Source organism: Oncorhynchus mykiss, chromosome 10, assembly GCF_057628025.1.
Source record: "Oncorhynchus mykiss isolate SJ-2025 chromosome 10, ASM5762802v1, whole genome shotgun sequence".
Taxonomy (NCBI): Eukaryota; Metazoa; Chordata; class Actinopteri; order Salmoniformes; family Salmonidae; genus Oncorhynchus; species Oncorhynchus mykiss.
In genome coordinates, this window is record NC_143031.1 from 45,570,636 (window position 1) to 45,591,856 (window position 21,221).

General features: G+C 42.6%; 1 protein-coding gene across 2 annotated transcripts in view; it reads left to right on the forward strand.

Annotated features, from left to right (window-relative positions):
* Positions 1-20,438, forward strand: part of LOC110534029 (neuronal migration protein doublecortin) — a 77,856-nt gene extending 57,418 nt beyond the window's left edge. Inside the window, exons 4-8 of one of the 2 annotated variants that reach the window (XM_036990428.2) lie at positions 130-232; positions 12,828-12,884; positions 14,796-14,864; positions 17,678-17,775; positions 17,941-20,438. In XM_036990428.2, coding sequence (XP_036846323.1) covers positions 130-232; positions 12,828-12,884; positions 14,796-14,864; positions 17,678-17,775; positions 17,941-17,997 — 384 coding nt within the window. In that variant the 3' untranslated portion in view covers positions 17,998-20,438. The remainder of the gene's footprint in view (positions 1-129; positions 233-12,827; positions 12,885-14,795; positions 14,865-17,677; positions 17,776-17,940) is intronic. The other variant, XM_036990429.2, reaches the window with a different exon arrangement.
* Positions 20,439-21,221: the final 783 nt, after the last annotated feature.

Here is a 21,221-nt window from a genome sequence, read left to right on the forward strand (position 1 = left end):
AGACTGGTCAGGGTCAAAGATTAATGTATTTTATATCTGATATGTCATGTTAAGATCCCACTGAATTGTATGTATGCATTGTCGCAGAGCTGCATTCTCACATGGTCCCGTATTTCTCTGCTCCACCAGGTCACCTGTCTTCAGGATTTCTTTGGTGATGATGATGTCTTCATTGCCTGTGGCCCAGAGAAGTTCCGCTACGCCCAGGATGACTTCTCCCTGGATGAGAATGGTGAGAGCAGCCACACCACTAGTAACCTACTGCACCACTTTAACACCACTAGTAACCTACTACACCACTGTAACACCACTAGTCACCTACTACACCACTGTAACACCACTAGTAACCTACTACACCACTGTAACACCACTAGTAACCTACTACACCACTGTAACACCACTAGTAACCTACTACACCACTCCAACACCACTAGTAACCTACTACACCACTGTAACACCACTAGTAACCTACTACACTACCGTACCATCACTAGTAACCCACTGCACCACTTTAACACAACTAGTAACCCACTACAACACTGTAAATCCACTAGTAACCTACTACACCACTGTAAAATCACTTGGAACCTACTACATCACTGTAACATCACTAGTAAACTACTACACCACTATAACATCACTGGTTATCTAGTACACCACTGTAACACCACTAGTCACCTACTACACAACTGTAACACCAGTAGTAATCTACTACCCCACTATAACACCACTAGTCACCTACTTCACCACTGTAACACCATTAGTGAAATTCTATACCATGAGTCACCTACTTCACCACTGTAACACCATTAGTGAAATTCTATACCATGAGTCACCTACTACACCACTGTAACACCACTAGTAACCTACTAGACCACTGTAAAATCACTATTAACCTACTACGCCAATGTAACACCACTAGTAACCTACTACACCACTGTATCACCACTAGTAACCTACTGCACCACTGTAAATCCACTGTAACACCACTAGTAACCTACTGCAGCACTGTAAATCCACTAGTAATCTACTACATCACTGTAACACCACTAGTAACCTACTACACCACTGTAACACCAATAGTAACCTACTACACCAGTAGTAACCTACTACACCACTTTAACACCACTAGTAACCTACTACACCACTGTAAAGTCACTAGTAACTTACTACACCACTGTAGCACCACTTTTCACCTACTACACCACTGTAACACCACTAGTAACCTACTACACCACTGTAACACCACTAGTAACCTACTATACCACTGTAACACCACTAGTTACCTACTGCACCACTGTAAATCCACTAGTAACCTACTACACCACTGTAACACCACTAGTAACCTACTGCACCACTGTAAATCCACTAGTAACCTACTACACCACTGTATCACCACTAGTAACCTACTGCACCACTGTAAATCCACTGTAACACCACTAGTAACCTACTGCAGCACTGTAAATCCACTAGTAATCTACTACATCACTGTAACACCACTAGTAACCTACTACACCACTGTAACACCAATAGTAACCTACTGCACCACTGTAACACCACTAGTAACCTACTACACCACTGTAAATCCACTAGTAACCTACTACACCACTGTAACAACACTAGTAATCTACTACACCAATAGTACTACTACACCACTGTAACACCACTAGTAACCTACTACACCACTGTAACAACACTAGTAATCTACTATACCAATAGTACTACTACACCACTGTAACACCAATAGTAACCTACTACACCACTGTAACACCACTAGTAACCTACTACACCACTGTAACAACACTAGTAATCTACTATACCAATAGTAACCTACTACACCACTGTAACACCACTAGTAACCTACTACACCACTGTAACACCACTAGTAACCTACTACACCACTGTAACAACATTAGTAATCTACAACACCAATAGTAACCTACTACACCACTGTAACACCATTAGTAATCTACAACACCAATAGTAACCTACTACACCACGGTAACACCAAAAGTAACCTACTACACCACTGTAGCATCACTAGTAACCTACTACACCACGGTAACACCACAAGTAACCTACTACACCACTATAACACCACTAGTAACCCAGATCACCACTGTAACACCACTAGTAACCTACTACACCACTATAACACCACTAGTAACCTAAAACACCACTGTAACATCAATAGTAACCTACTACACCACTGTAACACCACTAGTAACCTACTACACCACTGTAACAACACTAGTAATCTACTACACCAATAGTAACCTACTACACCACTGTAACAACACTAGTAATCTACTACACCAATAGTAACCTACTACACCACTGTAACACCAATAGTAACCTACTACACCACTGTAACACCACTAGTAACCTACTACACCACTGTAACACCACTAGTAATCTACAACACCAATGGTAACCTACTACACCACTGTAACAACACTAGTAATCTACTATACCAATAGTAACCTACTACACCACTGTAACACCACTAGTAACCTACTACACCACTGTAACACCACTAGTAACCTACTACACCACTGTAACAACATTAGTAATCTACAACACCACTAGTAACCTACTACACCACTGTAACACCATTAGTAATCTACAACACCAATAGTGACCTACTACACCACTGTAACAACATTAGTAATCTACAACACCAATAGCAACCTACTACACCACTATAACACCACTAGTAACCTAAAACAACACTGTAAATCCACTAGTAACCTACTACACCACTGTAACACCACTAGTAACCTACTGCACCACTGTAAATCCTCTAGTAACCTTCTACACCACTGTAACACCAATAGTAACCTACTGCACCACTGTAAATCAACTAGTAACCTACTACACCACTGTAACACCACTAGTAACCTACTACACCACTGTAACACCACTAGTAACCTACTACACCACTGAAACAACATTAGTAATCTACAACACCAATAGTAACCTACTACACCACTGTGACAACATTAGTAATCTACAACACCAATAGCAACCTATTACACCACTGTAACACCACTAGTAACCTAAAGCACCACTGTAACACCACTAGTAACCTACTACACCACTATAACACCACTAGTAACCTAAAACACCACTGTAACATCAATAGTAACCTACTACACCACTGTAACACCAATAGTAACCTACTACACCACTGTAACAACACTAGTAATCTACTACACCAATAGTAACCTACTACACCACTGTAACAACACTAGTAATCTACTACACCAATAGTAACCTACTACACCACTATAACACCAATAGTAACCTACTACACCACTATAACACCAATAGTAACCTACTACACCACTGTAACACCACTAGTAACCTACTACACCACTGTAACACCACTAGTAACCTACTACACCACTGTAACAACATTAGTAATTTACAACACCAATAGTAACCTACTACACCACTGTAACACCAATAGTAACCTACTACACCACTGTAACACCACTAGTAACCTACTACACCACTGTAACAACATTAGTAATCTACAACACCAATAGTAACCTACTACACCACTGTAACACCATTAGTAATCTACAACACCAATAGTAACCGACTACAATGCTAAGACCACTAGTCACCTATTACACCACGGTAACACCATTAGTCACCTACTACACCACTGTAACACCACTAGTCACATACTAAACCACTGTAACACCACTAATCATCTACTACACCAATAGTAACCTACTACACCACTGTAACACCAATAGTAACCTACTACACCACTGTAACACCAATAGTAACCTACCACACCACTGTAACAACACTAGTAATCTACAACACCAATAGTAACCTACTACACCACTGTAACACCATTAGTAATCTACAACACCAATAGTGACCTACTACACCACTGTAACAACATTAGTAATCTACAACACCAATAGCAACCTACTACACCACTATAACACCACTAGTAACCTAAAACAACACTGTAAATCCACTAGTAACCTACTACACCACTGTAACACCACTAGTAACCTACTGCACCACTGTAAATCCTCTAGTAACCTTCTACACCACTGTAACACCACTAGTAACCTACTACACCACTGTAACACCAATAGTAACCTACTGCACCACTGTAAATCCACTAGTAACCTACTACACCACTGTAACACCACTAGTAACCTACTACACCACTGTAACACCACTAGTAACCTACTACACCACTGAAACAACATTAGTAATCTACAACACCAATAGTGACCTACTACTCCACTGTAACACCATTAGTTATATACAACACCAATAGTAACCTACTACACCACTGTAACAACATTAGTAATCTACAACACCAATAGCAACCTATTACACCACTGTAACACCACTAGTAACCTAAAGCACCACTGTAACACCACTAGTAACCTACTACACCACTATAACACCACTAGTAACCTAAAACACCACTGTAACATCAATAGTAACCTACTACACCACTGTAACACCAATAGTAACCTACTACACCACTGTAACACCACTAGTAACCTACTACACCACTGAAACAACATTAGTAATCTACAACACCAATAGTGACCTACTACTCCACTGTAACACCATTAGTTATATACAACACCAATAGTAACCTACTACACCACTGTAACAACATTAGTAATCTACAACACCAATAGCAACCTATTACACCACTGTAACACCACTAGTAACCTAAAGCACCACTGTAACACCACTAGTAACCTACTACACCACTATAACACCACTAGTAACCTAAAACACCACTGTAACATCAATAGTAACCTACTACACCACTGTAACACCAATAGTAACCTACTACACCACTGTAACAACACTAGTAATCTACTACACCAATAGTAACCTACTACACCACTGTAACAACACTAGTAATCTACTACACCAATAGTAACCTACTACACCACTGTAACACCAATAGTAACCTACTACACCACTGTAACACCACTAGTAACCTACTACACCACTGTAACAACATTAGTAATCTACAACACCAATAGTAACCTACTACACCACTGTAACAACACTAGTAATCTACTACACCAATAGTAACCTACTACACCACTGTAACACCACTAGTAACCTACTACACCAATGTAACAACACTAGTAATTTACAACACCAATAGTAACCTACTGCAACACTAAGACCACTAGTCACCTATTACACCACGGTAACACCATTAGTCACCTACTACACCACTGTAACACCACTAGTCACATACTAAACCACTGTAACACCACTAATCATCTACTACACCAATAGTAACCTACTACACCACTGTAACACCAATAGTAACCTACTACACCACTGTAACACCACTAGTAACCTACCACACCACTGTAACAACACTAGTAATCTACTACACCAATAGTAACCTACTACACCACTGTACAATCAGTAGTAATTTACTACACCACTGTAGCACCACTAGTAACATTCTACCCCGCTATAACACCACTCTTCACCTACTACACCATTGTAACATTACTAGTCACCTACTGCACCACTGTAACACCACTAGTAACCTACTACACCACAGTAACACCACTAGTAACCTACTACACCAATAGTAACTGACTACAATGCTAAGACCACTAGTCACCTATTACACCACGGTAACACCATTAGTCACCTATTGCACCACTGTAACACCACTAGTAACCTACTACACCACTGTAACACCACTAGTAACCTACTACACCACTGTAACAACAATAGTAATCTACAACACCTATAGTAACCTACTACAACACTAAGACCACTAGTCACCTATTACACCACGGTAACACCATTAGTCACCTACTACACCACTGTAACACCACTAGTCACCTACTAAACCACTGTAACACCACTAGTCACCTACTACACCACTGTAACAACACTAGTCATCTACATCACCACTAGTAACCTACTGCACCACTGTAGCATCACTAGTAACCTACTACACCACTGTAAATTCACTAGTCACCTACTACACCTTTGTAAAACCAGTTGTGACCTACTTCACCACTGTAACGCCACTAGTCACCTCACCTACTACACCACTGTAACATCACTAGTAACCTACTACACCACTGTATCATCACTTGTCTCCTGCTACACCACTGTAACACCAATATTAACCTACTACACCACTGTAACATCACTAGTAACCTACTACACCACTGTAACATCACTAGTAACCTAGTACATCACTGTATAACCACGAGTAACCTACTACACAACTGTAACACCACTAGTCACCTTTTTCACCACTGTATCATCACTATTAACCTACTACACCACAGTAACAACACTAGTAACCTACTTTACCACTGTAATGCCGCTAGTAACCTAGTACATCACTGTATAACCACAAGTAATCTACTATACCACTGTATCATCACTTGTCTCCTGCTACACCACTGTAACACCAGTATTAACCTACTACACCACTGTAACACCACTAGTAACCTACTACACCACTGTAACATCACTAGTAACCAATTACATCACTGTATAACCACTAGTAACCTACTACACAACTGTAACTCCACTAGTCACCTTTTTCACTACTGTTACACCACTAGTAACCTACTACACCACTGTAACACCACTAGTAACCTACTACACCACTGTAACACCACTAGTAACCTGCTATACCCGTAGTCACCTACTACACCACTGTAACACCACTTGTCACTTTTTACCCAACTATAACACCAGTAGTGACCTACTACACCACTCTAACACCACTAGTCACTTATTGCACCACTGTAACACCACTAGTCACGTACTACACCACTATAACACCACTTGTCACCTTCTGCACCACTGTAACACAGTTAGTCACCTACTACACCACTTTAATATCACTAGTCAACAAACTACACCACTGTATCACCACTAATCACCTACTACACCACTGTAACACCACTAGTCACCTACTACACCACTATAATACCACTAGTGACACCACTAGTAACATACTGCACCACTGTAACATAACTGGTAACCTACTACACCACTGTAACATCACTGGTAATCTACTACACCACTGTAACACAACTAGCCACCTACTACACCACTGTAACACCTCTAGTAATCTATTACACCACTAGTAACCTACTGCAACACTAAGACCACTAGACACCTATTACACCACGGTACCACCACTAGTAACCTACTTCACATTGTAACACCACAAGTAATATATTACACCACTGTAACACCTAACACCTATCACCTACTAAACCAGTGTAACACCACTAGTGAACTACTTCACCACTGTAACACCACTAGTCACATACTACACAACTGTAACACCACTAGTCACCTACTTCACATTGTAACACCACAAGTAATATATTACACCACTGTAACACCACTAGTCACATACTACACAACTGTAACACCACTAGTAACCTACTTTACCACTATAACACCACTAGTAACCTAGTACACTACTGTATGACCACTAGTAACCTACTCCACCACTGTAACGCCACTAGTAATCTACTACACCACTGTAACACCACTAGTGACCTGCTATACCAGTTGTCTCCTACTACACCGCTGTGACACCACTAGTAACCTACTCCGCCACTGTAACACCACTTTTAATCTACTACACCACTGTAACACCACTAGTCACCTACTGCACCACCGTAACATCACTAGTAACTTACTAAACCAGTGTAACACCACTAGTAACCTACTGCACCACCGTAACATCACTAGTAACTTACTAAACCAGTGTAACACCACTAGTAACCTACTGCACCACTGTAACACCGCTAGTTCCCTATTGCACCACTGTAACACTGCTTTTTTAGATATTCTCTCATCTGTCAATGTGATTGTGCTACTATACACTGAGTGTACAAAACATTAAGCACACCTGCTCTTTCCATGACATAGACTCACCAGGTGAATCCAGGTGAAAGCTATGATCCCTTATTTTTGCCACTTGTTAAATCCACTTCAATCAGTGCAGATGAAGGAGAGGAGACAGGTTTATGAAGGATTTTTAAAGTGGAACTGATTGTGTTTGAACTACTTTGCATGTATGAAACAAACAGACAATCAGAATATCAAGTCAAACATATCAAATTTCCAGTTTATGTTACATAACCATCTTCATAAGAAGTTTTAAAAATAGATTATATTTGACTCAACATTCCATGACGTACACTAAGAAATTGTTGGCAGCCTAGATGGATGCAGTTCAATGCATGCTTAATATAATTCACCAATACATTTCTTGATTGTCCAAAAAAGATTACCAGGTTGTAAATCACAGCTGGCCTGGTACATTGTTTGCTGCCTCCAATTCGGGACGCACTGTTTCAGTTTCAATGGCTCAATAGACCTGACGAATGTTACTAAGGCTGGGAATGTCAATACAATCAAACTAGCAAGGGCAATGATCACAAGTCAGTCATAATGTGGCTAATAGGCTAGTGTATCTATTTTTGTAGCAAGCTAATAACACGGAGCCTAACGTTAGCTAGATAGCTAGCTAGCTGCTAGGAGGATGTCATGTCATGTCATTGGAGGAGTGAGTGAATTACTTTTCCCCCTCATATCGTTTTTCGGTGGCTATACTCAGCTAGAGGTGCAGGCGTCATTTAGTTAGCTAACAAGAACTTGAACGACTGTTATCCAGTTAGCATAGCTCTTGCGTTCGCAAATGCACTCGGGCTATCTTCTCCGATTTCAGAGCACTCTCGTCTGTGTGTGCCAATGCGCTGAATAACTGGTGGTGGAAAAAGTTTCCAATTGTCAATACTTGAGTAAAAAGTACCTTAATAGAAAGTTACTCATGTAAAAGTGGAAGTCACCCAGTACAATACTACTTGACCAAAAGACTAAAAGTATTTGGTTCTAAATATACTTAAGTATCAAAAGTAAAAGTATAAATCATTTCAAATTCCTTATATTAAGCAAGCCAGATGGCACCATTTTCTTGTTTCTAACATTTACGGATAGCCAGGGGCACACTCCAACACTCAGACATAATTTATAAAAGATGCATTTGCGTTTAGTGAGTCCGCCAGATCAGAGGCAGGGATGTTCTCTTGATAAGTGTTTGAATTAAACAAGCATTCAAAATGTAACGAGTACTTCTGGGTGTCATGGACCCTTTAGGGACGTAAAAGTACATTATTTTCTTTAAGAAAATATAAATAGAAAATTAAAGTACAGGTACTCCAAAAAATCTACTTTAGTAGTTCTTTAAAGTATTTTTACTTAAGTACTTTACATCACTGAGAATAACTGATGAATTTACGTCAAACCTGCTGAATATGACCGGTGTCAGTCAACAAATGCAAAAACAGTTGTTTGTCACGAACACTCTAGATATGTAAACAGCCTAGCTAACCAGCTATGCTAGCGTGAGTAAAATGGTCAGAGTGAGGTGTTCTCTCATTTGTGTCTGGAAGTAGCTAGATAGCAAGCTAGCCAACTTTAGCCAGGCAGGCAAGCTGCAGAAGGACATGAAAGGCTACAATTGCCCATTGTTTATCAGTACAATTTTGACGGCCAACTAGCTGAAAAAGTTTATCTAATGTTCTTTATATATTTATATTTGAGCTAATCTTGCTCTGGTTAGCATTAGTTATTGATCTTGTTGAGAGCCTCCCTTTTTATGGTTGTTTGATCAATACGATTGTATGTTTCCCAAATGTAAGAGGACTCCCGTGGTTGTGACATATTTGCAGAAATCCATTCAGGTGTATTTTGTGGCTTTTGGCAAATGCATTCTAATGATCTAAAGTCAAGCTGTCACAACTGTATGTAACACACAGACTAGTTCAAAGTGAATGATAGCAGGCCTATGTGGCAATGGCTTGTTTGCGTAAAGGCCTACTGTAGCTCTGATTGGCTATGGTGCACCGGTCAGCATAGACTCCAGTCCTGGATGAGACAGATGCTTTATTTACTGCAGTGTCTATGAATTGTCCAAACGCACTGCCGCTTTCCCACTCTATACTGCTATAGGATTTTCACAAATGCCTTAGTATACGTCATTCTCAAACATTCTAAGAATTTATGAAAACGTGAAAATCACCATATCTAAGTGATCGCTTGTCAAAGAATGTTTTAAAAAACTGTGTTGTTTTCTTCCTGGGGGTGTTTAGGAATAGCTAAGATTTCATGTTGCTAAAATGCTGTCAGTTACACTTTAAGCCTGGAGACAATTGAGACATGGATTGTGTATGTGTGCCATTCAGAGGGTAAATGGGCAAGGCAAAATATTTAAATGCCTTTGAACAGGGTACGGTAGTAGGTGCCAGGCACAACGGTTTGTGTCAAGAACTGCAACGCTGCTGGGTTTTTCACACTCAACAGTTTCCTGTGTGTATCAAGAATGGTCCACCACTCAAAACTCAGACAGGAACTCACAGGACTGTTGTCTGATTTAGAAAGTAAAGAATCTATCTGAAATAGAAAGTTAAATGAATATCTGCACGCCAGTGAACCCAGATATTGTCTAGAGTTAACATACAGCAGCCCAGTCCACATGTAGGCTAGCTAGCTGTTCAATGGAATGACTGGAAAATACGTCACATAGAAAAATCCCCTTTTGTCTCCTTTTGAGGTTTCTCCTCGCAGTCCAACACTTAGGTCTTTCACATCGTACTGAACTAGAGCTCATTATTTAGACGGAGCTTATGTAAATGAGGCTTTAGCCATGTTAACTGATCGATAAGTAGTCTCTAGGGCCAAAATGCCAAATTGGATCAGGCACCACCACCAGGGCCATATGGGAAGGACTATAGAATGGCCATTTTATGTTTTCCTCACATCACATTTCAAAAGACGGGCCTACATATAGGACAGATCTTTCCATGCTACGCTGGGACAGATGCCTCTTACATACCAGAGTAAATGTATTATTCCTCTCAGTGAATGTGTGGCTTTGTGTATTTATGTGTGGGTAGTGTCTGTTAATGTATAGACCTGCTGTGTGTGTTGTGTGAAGTAAGCAGCAGGGAGGGATAAGCATGGAAAGAGAAACAGCCATTCATCTTGGTGGTGACAGGTTTAGGTCAGATGATCCAGTGGTGCTGATACTGATTTTGAGTGGAGAGGAGAGGAGCTACCAAGCTTCCCTGGCTACTCCCTACAGGCTTCGTAGCCTATTTTTACATAATAGCTACACAGGCCACTGCACACTCAGCTCCCTCTTTCATACCTCAACACCTCTCTATATAAACTCAGCAAAAAAAAGAAACGTCCCTTTTTAAGGACCCTGTCTTTCAAAGATAATTCGTAAAAAATCCAAATAACTTCACAGATCTTCATTGTAAAGGGTTTAAACTCTGTTTTCCATGCTTGTTCAATGAACCATAAACAATTAATGAACATGCACCTGTGGAACGGTCGTTAAGACACTAACAGCTTACAGACGGTAGGCAATTAAGGTCACAGTTATGGAAAGTTAGGACACTAAAGAGGCCTTTCTACTGACTCTGAAAAACACCAAAAGAAAGATGCCCAGGGTCCCTGCTCATCTGCGTGAACATGCCTTAGGCATGCTGCAAGGAGGCATGATGTGGCCATACTGTGAAACACCTAAAACAGCGCTACAGGACGGACAGCTGATCGTCCTCGCCGTGGCAGACCACGTGTAACAACACCTGCACAGGATCGGTACATCCGAACATCACACCTGCAGGACAGGTACAGGATGGCAACAACAACTGCCCGAGTTACACCAGGAACGTACAAACCCTCCATCAGTGATCAGACTGTCCGCAATAGGCTGAGAGAGGCTGGACTGAGGGCTTGTAGGCCTGTTGTAGTAAGGCAGGTCCTCACCAGACATCACCGGAAACAACGTCGCTTATGGGCACAAACCCACCGTCGCTGGACCAGACAGGACTGGCAAAAAGTGTTCTTCACTGACGAGTCGCGGTTTTGGTTCACGTTTATCGTCAAAGGAATGAGCGTTACCCCGATGCCTGTACTATGGAGTGGGATCGATTTGGAGGTGGAGGGTCCGTCATGGTCTGGGGCGGTTTCACAGCATCATTGGACTGAGCTTGTTGTCATTGCAGGCAATCTCAACGCTGTGTGTTACAGGGCAGACATCCTCGTCCCTCATGTGGTACCCTTCCTGCAGACTCATCCTGACATGACCCTCCAGCATGACAACGCCACCAGCCATACTGCTCTTTCTGTGCGTGATTTCCTGCAAGACAGGAATGTCAGTGTTCTGCAATGGCCAGCGAAGAGCCCGGATCTCAATCCCATTGGGCACATCTGAGACCTGTTGGATCGGAGGGTGAGGGCTAGGGCCATTCCCCCCAGAAATGTCCGGGAACATACAGGTGCCTTGGTGGACTGGCAAATCTGGTGCAGTCTATGAGGAGGAGATGCACTGCAGTACTTAATGCAGCTTGTGGCCACACCAGATACTGACTGTTACTTTTGATTTTGACCCCCCCTTTGTTCAGGGACACATTATTAAATTTCTGTTAGTCACATGTCTGTGGAACTTGTTCAGTTTATGTCTCAGTTGATGAATCTTATGTTCATACACATATTTACACATGTTAAGTTTGCTGAAAATAAACGCAGTTGACAGTGAGAGGACCTTTCTTTTTTTTGCTGAGTTCAGCAGGGAGATCAGAAATAAGGGGAACTCATAATATACAGAACTACTATACAGCATCGGTGTGATGTGTTTTAGACGGGGTCCATTTCCTGACCCGCTGCCTGCCTCTCACTGGGTTCTTGTGTGAAGGAGTTGACCCGTGTGCTTTAATGTTGTGGTTCCTTTCTTTCAGCACACTACCCCTCTGGAACCAAACCCAAATCAGCCCAGGGGGCCTTTAATAACCAAGGTCAGTGGGGTCATGCCGACATCACACTGACATCATATCATGTCTGCTGGAGACCACTGAGTTGGCCTGGGTGGGGCCAGAGGCAGGGGAAGGACTGGGCCCTATCTCTGGTCCAATCTGATACAGCGTTTTCACATCGATAGTCCAATCTTATCACCATACGCAGCCCTATTTGGTATAGATTTGGATCCTGTTGCTTTATCAGATTTGCACATTAAAGTTCAGCCAGATTTTATGGCCATTGCAGGAGACAGAGGGGAGTGTTTGTAGCTCAGTATGTAATAAGCATCACTAAAAGCCGAATTGGATCCAGTTCAAATGGCCATGGCAAATGTGGACTTAACTCAAGGCCCTTTAATTAACCCGTTCAAGGCCTGAATACATTATGCATAAGCCTTGAGCAAAACATCATAAACATGTTGCCAAACGCAGTATGTTATTGAGCTAGTAACTGTTTTAGTGAGGGCATAACATGCCCATTTTCAGAATAAGCCCATCTGGCACTTCTGTCACCTTTGGGCCATGCCATTCCTCTCCTTAGGGGGTGCTGCAGAGCAGGTGTCTCCTAAACACGTACGTCTTTGCCAGAGAGAGAGTGGGCGAGAGGGGCGTTAGAGGGGAGGTGAGTGTCTGATGTGCTCTTTGGATGTGAAGGATTTTTGAATGCCCGGTGGCATTTCACACTAGCGCTGGCATGCAGGCATCTGGCTGTGTGGGTGACTCCTGGTGCGTAAAGGTTAGGAAAACTGAGAAAGACAGACGCAGTGTGATCAGCTCACAGCAGACAGGAAGGACAGACAGACAGTGTGATTAGCATTTACAGAGAGAGGAGGGTGGAGGAATAGAACGGCTGTGTGGCACTGAGAGCACAGAGGTGGAAGAACAGACATTCTGAAGGAGGAGAGAGGATGGTGGAGGTGTAGTACGGCTGTGTGGCACTGAGAGCACAGAGGTGGAAGAACAGACATTCTGAAGGAAGAGAGAGGATGGTGGAGGTGTAGAACGGCTGTGTGGCACTGAGAGCACAGAGGTGGAAGAACAGACATTCTGAAGGAGGAGAGAGGATGGTGGAGGTGTAGAATGGCTGTGTGGCACTGAGAGCACAGAGGTGGAAGAACAGACATTCTGAAGGAGGAGAGAGGAGGGTGGTGTATAACGGCTGTGTGGCACTGAGAGGAAGGCGGAGGCACTGCGGAGTACTGAGAGCAGAGAGCGGAGGGGGAGTGGAGAGGGAGGGCAAGGAAGGCGAGGGAGGAGGGGAGGATGTCTAGGAGTCTTTGTGGCTGTCGGCTTCACTGTTTCACTGTTTACCCTGGTTAATGCAATGACCCAGAATAAACCACACGGCATACACAATTACTGTACATACACAAAACCTCAACGCTTTACATACACACACTAGACTGCATGCCATACAAAGCTAGCACCAAACTACAGTACAATATCACCAAACTACAGTACAATATCACCAAACTACAGTACACTGTCACCAAACTACAGTACGATATCACCAAACTACAGTACAATATCAGCAAACTACCGTACATAGAATTGCTGCACACACAGAAGTCACATAGACCCCTATGAAGCTACTCTTTGTACAACAGACACTACCAAACTGTCACCCAATCCTCCTTGCTGAAAACATTGCAGCAACAGTGGACTTCATGAAAGACACATATGTGGCCATAAATGACCATTTACAGTGTCCATGTTCTCATTGTGTCAGTCTGTTTGCACGAACGTCTGTTTCTTTGTCAATGTGGCCTTTCATGTGGAAGATACTACTGTAGTTACTGTGGCCTCTTTGTTTGTCTTACGCTCATACACTGTGTGTGTGTGTGTGTGTGTGTATACGTGTGTGTGTATACGTGTGTGTGTGTGTGTGTGTGTGTGTGTTTCTCTCCACAGAAGGTTGCAGGATGATGAAGAAGAAAAGTCCAGGTCAGATCCGGCGCAGCAAGTCTCCTGCTGAATCGAGTGAGCTCATTATTGTCTGATCTATAATGTGACTCCCCATGGAAGCCCACACCCGACATAGACTGGCTTCATCACATAGACTATTACAGAGTTACTACTACTCACCCCTTTACGCTCAGCGTCCAGCCACCCTGATTCCAAAAGCAGCTAGATTTAAACCAACTGATATGGATGTGCATGTGGTTATTATTGTTTATACATGTCATTAATAAGATATGAGTTTTTTCTTTTGTTTTTCTTTGGTTTCATTTCTTTCTTTCTTTTTTTTTCTTTTTAATGTTGAATTATACTTTATGTCTGTATTCTGCATGTTGTTTTCCAGGATTGCATTGCTCAGACGGGGTGTTTAAACGCTGGTGCTCGTTGTCTGCCCTGCGAGTGAGACAGTGAGGCAGACAGTGTTTACTGGTGGGAACTGTCCTCTCACCGTAACGCAGCACCTCCTGCACGTCTCACCACCCCAAACCCCCACTAATACATAGAAATGGGGACACCCCCAAAAAATCCGGCCTTTGTTTGATCAGGATCATCTGCACAGATTACGAATCCCAAAAGGATACGAATCCAGATATGCTGTCCTTTAAGCATTGATTTAAAAAAAATAATGAAACATGAAAAGAAAACAAAGGTAGAGGGCCAACGAGATTTGAGGTACAGAGGTTTGAAGAGAACGCTCAGGAAGGGGCAGCAGTCTCCCTCCGCTCTAACTACTAGACCAGTTGTAACCACTGATTATACAGGTCAGAGGGTTCACTACATGGGCCGAGGGATTATGGCACGAGGGACCGTTAATTAGGCACTTTATTCTCACACCGTGAACAACTCAACATCAATTCATCCAGCGACATGGCCAAGTAGACTAAAGCACACACACGCGCACCAGGTGCTACCCTAGCTGACGTGTCAGGCTGGGGTGTAGTGTAGAATGTTGCTTGGTGTCACCCTGTGTCACTCCACAGTGAGTTGGCTGGCTAGTCTAGCTGGTGGCGGGTGGATGTGAGGTCAGTGTGTCCTCCCAGCCAGACTCTGCTGCCCCGACTCCCTCTCTCAGTGCTCTTGAATATTTCAGTGAGAGCTGGTGGGGGGGGGGGGGGGGGGGGGGGGGATTTGCCCTTAAAGGCAGCAGATGGACAGCCAAGAGGCCAGTATTCCTCCTAATGTACCCAAGGTTAAGCAGCCTCTTTACAGTCAAGACATGAGAGTAGGGTGGCCACCCGGGTGGGTGATGGATCAGGAGGGATGGGGAAACACTTAGGGTAGAGGGGCCCCAGTCAGACACATTATCAATGACACCATCAGACTGTTTTCTTTTGGGATTTTTTCATCATTGTACATGTAAGTCATCCAACATATACCCTTTTAACAATCTGATACACTGATACACTGATCACTTAGCCTTCATAGTTTCAGACGTGGATGGAGGCAGACATGCTGTATGTTGCTGTTGTTAGGACTTGGTCTGAAATGGTTTCTTATATGTTTATTCGGCTGGCTTACTGATATGGTTTCTACCTGTCGAGCATGCTTGCCCTCTTATACATCTACCCCAATATTAACCCCTATACCCCAATATACCCCAATATTAACCCCTATACCCCAATATTAACTCCTATACCCCAATATACACTAATATTAACTCCTATACCCCAATATACACTAATATTAACTCCTATACCCCAATATACCCTAATATTAACCCATATACCCCGTTTCCCCCGGGGTGGTTTGGGTTTTACCATTTTATTAACACTTTTGTTTTGTTGTTTTGTTTTATTTCAAATGTTTTGTTCTTTTGAAATAAAAGCCATGTCTTCAGTTATCTGTGGTGCATGTTTCTGTTTAACCCCTGCTTCTGATTTATATTGAAAGACTGGAATCAGACTAACAGTTGGCTGTATGTGACAGGAGAAGTTAAGCTCCTGGCCATTATACTGTCATACAGCATATATACCTACAGCCATAGACCAATCGTCTGCAATAGGCTATGGACTAGAATAGATTAAGCATCTGTTTATTGCCTTCCCCACCTAGTTCTGTAGATACTGCTTTCATGTCATTCTCTCGACATGGCACTGCTACATTTGAGGCCGTTCTTGGCTTTTTAGTTTTGTTTTCCTGGTTTTAGTTAAACAGACATTTTAGGTCTGGATGAAGATATGAACTTCATTGCATTGGAGTTGGCTCCATCTGCAAAGCTCTTGCTCCACTGTGCCTGTTTACAATTCAGACTGGAAGAGAGGCTAGCCATCTGTTTCAAAGTCTTTCCTTAAGGATTCTGTTTTTCTCTTAAAGACAAAAGCCTTTCGAAAAGTCTTACTACGACACATCACACCACTCTCAGATGTAAACACTGTCAAGGCCAAGGTATCCTAGCAACCTGCCAGGGCTGTAGAGCAATGGCCAAATGGCCTCCAGCAGAGAGGAACAAACAGGGACCCGGTCAGTCAGTCAGCCGCCCAGAGAGACTCTGTCTACAACCAAGTGAGGGCAAGGCCCAGGAATGACCCTACCCTGGGGCCAAGGAGTCCTGGCATACACACTGTCTAATTCACTGGTCTCTCTCTCTCTCTCTCTCTCTCTCTCTCTCTCTCTCTCTCTCTCTCTCTCTCTCTCTCTCTCTCTCTCTCTCTCTCTCTCTCTCTCTCTCTCTCTCTCTCTCTCTCTCTCTCTCTCTCTCTCTCTCTCTCTCTCTCTCTCTCTCTCTCTCTCTCTCTCTCTCTCTCTCTCTCTCTCTCTCTCTCTCTCTCTCTCTCCATTTACCTTTCGTATTCTCTCTCTTTTCTCTCTTTCTCGCTCCGTTTGGGTTCTCACAGCCAATGGGACGGCCTCCAGCAGCCAGCTCTCCACCCCAATTTCCAAGCAGTCCCCCACCTCCACCCCCAACAGCCCAGGCATCCACCGCAAGCAGAAGGTACCCCATTCACTCCACTACCTAAATGACACTACCTATCCCTCCCTCTCTCTTTCCCCTCTCTCAAACTGCACCTACAAGTCCAATAGCTTAGCTCCGAACTCATTGAAGAGGATGTGTCCCCCAGCTCATTCAAATTATGATCCCCCATGTTTTTCCCTGTAGGATCTCTACCTGCCCCTATCTCTGGATGATGATGATTCTCTTGGGGAATCCATGTAGAGCCTCCTGTCTGTCAGCTGCTGCCTGCCTACCCGTCTCCCACTGGCCTGCCACTCGGAGGTATCTCTGGTGCTCTCCACCTTCACTGACGGCCAGCGTCCTCTAGTGTACTATCCGGGAGGACTTCTCCATTTGATCTCTCCCTGGTGCCACGTGCTATGTCTACCTGACCTTGGCCACCACGGCTGTTCCACCTTTTGCTGCTTGAGAATTCACCACTAGATCTTGTTTTTTATATCCTATGTTGTTAAGAATGTATATGCTGGGCGTATACGACAATGATGTACGAATTACTGCATCTTAACAAATTCGCCAAATCCTTCTATTGTGTGAAAGTCCAGGGTTTACTCTTATGCTCTCAGAAGGGGCACATCATTTACTAACAAGCAATTTCAAAGATGCAGTTCCCACAATGTAACTACAAAAGTGTCTTTTTTTCCCAGTTGAAAACCATGCATTCTGATATAGGGCAAATCACACATTTCTACGATTTTCCCAATTCAAGTGCACAATTCCAAGCAGCAAATGGACTATTTCTCTGGGGTGTAGTAGTCAGTAGTCACGTTTTGCTCATAATGTCCCTCTTTGTCCTCTCTCTTTCTGTGCTATGGTTCAAGCTGTTAAAAGTAATGAGAACATTTTTAGGGGAAGGCGCTTTAGCCGTGAGAGGTGAATGTCCTCCTTTTCATCTACTGTAAATACTGTGTATAGCCATTGCAACATCCCAGCTAATGCCTAACATTCATAACTATGCTTTCACAAAACGTCAATACATCGCCTGCCAAACGTTGAGTCAACATAACATGTTTTCTGTGCATCGTCTATCTATGAGGTCTTCAAAAACTGCAAGGCACAGTGGAGCCAAGCGGCTTTGAAACCGTGGGCATGTAGAGTAGGGTTACTGGGGTAAGTTATACTAGTGTGTACAAACCAACCAAAGCCAGAAAAAAAAAATTGCCCTTTTAAAAAACAAACAAGCACGTCCATTTTTAAAAATTAAATAACGGTTTAGGATTCTTAAATGTATTTTGGTGATGATTATTTGAACTCCTTTTTGTGACTGATTATACAATGGAGATGTGATACAGCCAGGTGTACTTATATTGAGGCAAGTTTAGAATAAATGATCCTGACAATAAAACACAAGGTCAAAGCCAAAGTATATATTGTATCAAGCAAAGTAGAAATCTAAAATGTAGATCATCTGTAGTTCCCCCAGTGGAGACATACCTGTCTGCTATTGTACTCTGTACTGTCTGTTTGTTACTGGGGCCTCCCATGAGACCATTCTAACCAGACCATGTCCATGTAGGGTAAATAGATTTTCACCAGCACAGAAAACAATAGAGTAGAGCTTCTCACATTTTGCATGGCTAAATCTTTTTTTCTTAGTGCTTATTGGTTGAATACAAAAGTTTAGATAGGAGGAAATTGAATTGTTTGTTCGAAGAAAAAAAAAGTATTATTAAAAAAAAAAAATGAAGTAATATATATGTCTAAAACATTGTTCCTTTTCTTGACGAGTCACACATGAATGGTTATAGTAACGTCATGTTCCTAGAGAGGATGTCTGGCGAAATCTGATTAACACATCATTGTGTTATAGTGCAGGCATATGGACATTTTTCTGTGGCGGTCGTCCCAAAGAATAGTGTGAAATACTAGACCAAGTATTACGTATGTAAGGTATTTACGTCTGTAAAGTGATCCAGTGTGAACCTCTCTCTGGACCTGACCCAAATCTGACCCAAATGAGAAGCACAACACACTCTCGACTACTTACACCCGCCATCTGCAGGGAGTGATGTCACTGTGATGTCAGCACTACAGCTGCATGTCCACTTTTACATCTTCTGGGAATCAACACTTTGTCAAATAAAAGTCTCTTCTGGAGAATTCAGTTCTACTTTATCTCACCAGCTGTTCAATATCTTGTCTCTTTGCCCCAGATTTTCTACAGTTTAACATGAACAGTGTCAGTCGGTTGTTTTGTGTGATGCTGCCACCACCCTATAATACAGGAGGTGTGGGCCAAACTCTCACCTCCAGTGGTGCCTCTTTTTTTTTGATTGCCGTCTTTTGATAAATAAAAAAAAAATGATAAAAAAAACAAAACAAACAGGAAAACTAAGACATGGCCTCTTTGTTAACAAACTGTTTGTAGAGCATTTTTAAATGTCTTGAATTGTGGAGCTGCCATCAGCGCAGTGTGATCTCTCATACATTGTTTTTGATAGAATGCCAGGGTAACTATATCATAGTGCAGACATACTCTCTTTCTGTTCTCTCTGAATGAATCTCTTGATGGAATGAATTGGGTTACTGGGAAATGTACAACGTCCTCTTTAATGGTGTTTTTTGCAATGTCACAGTGGCTTGTTTCAGTGCTTCACTCTATGTATTAACCAATTCCCTTTTGCAATTAAAAGCGTTGTGTTCCACCTCCCGTTCTGGCTGTACTCAAATGATGGCTGTTCGCTCAGTCTTAACTGAGCAACACAATTTTACATTTCTGTCTCATTGTTTTAGCCACACCACTTGCCATACATACATACACACAGTACCAATCCATATTCACATCCATGAATCTCATCATGATGAAGTCACAATCACAGTCCATCTCCAGTCTGTTTTTGATCATCACTAGGCGTGGTCTGTGTTGCAACCGTCGGTGAATTTAGAAAGGGATTTTAAGTAATCATATCACCCTTTAAAAATAGCAAGGGAAACAACTGCGATACGTTACCATGGTAACACAATACAAGCCCTATCCTATACCTATGTCCCTTGGTACAGGTTTTGGGGATGTATTTGACAGTGTCCATGTGAGTGTGTTCTATTCTGTGTGTGTGTGTGTGTGTGTGCATGCGTGCGGGTGTCTGTGTGTGCGCAAGTGCGCGCGTGCATGTGTGTGTCCGCATGCGTGTTTGCGCATGTGTGTTCATGGTAGGGGGAAGTCTGGATGAGACGTTAAGAGGTAGAAAAGAGCAGACGCTGTGTGAAAAGCATGGTATTACTATTCTGTTCATGATCACCATTTTGGCCGTCTCAATCACCATGGTAACCGGGAGTCTCTCTCAACAGTAAACGTTAATCTCCAGTTTAAACAGGGGGTGTCTGGGAAATGAATTGCACTGTACACAACTGGGGACTGCTCCCCACGTTTACACTGCTTTCAATGCAGCTGAGACAGTGGCACTTTAGTAGACCTGCCGAAGCTACTG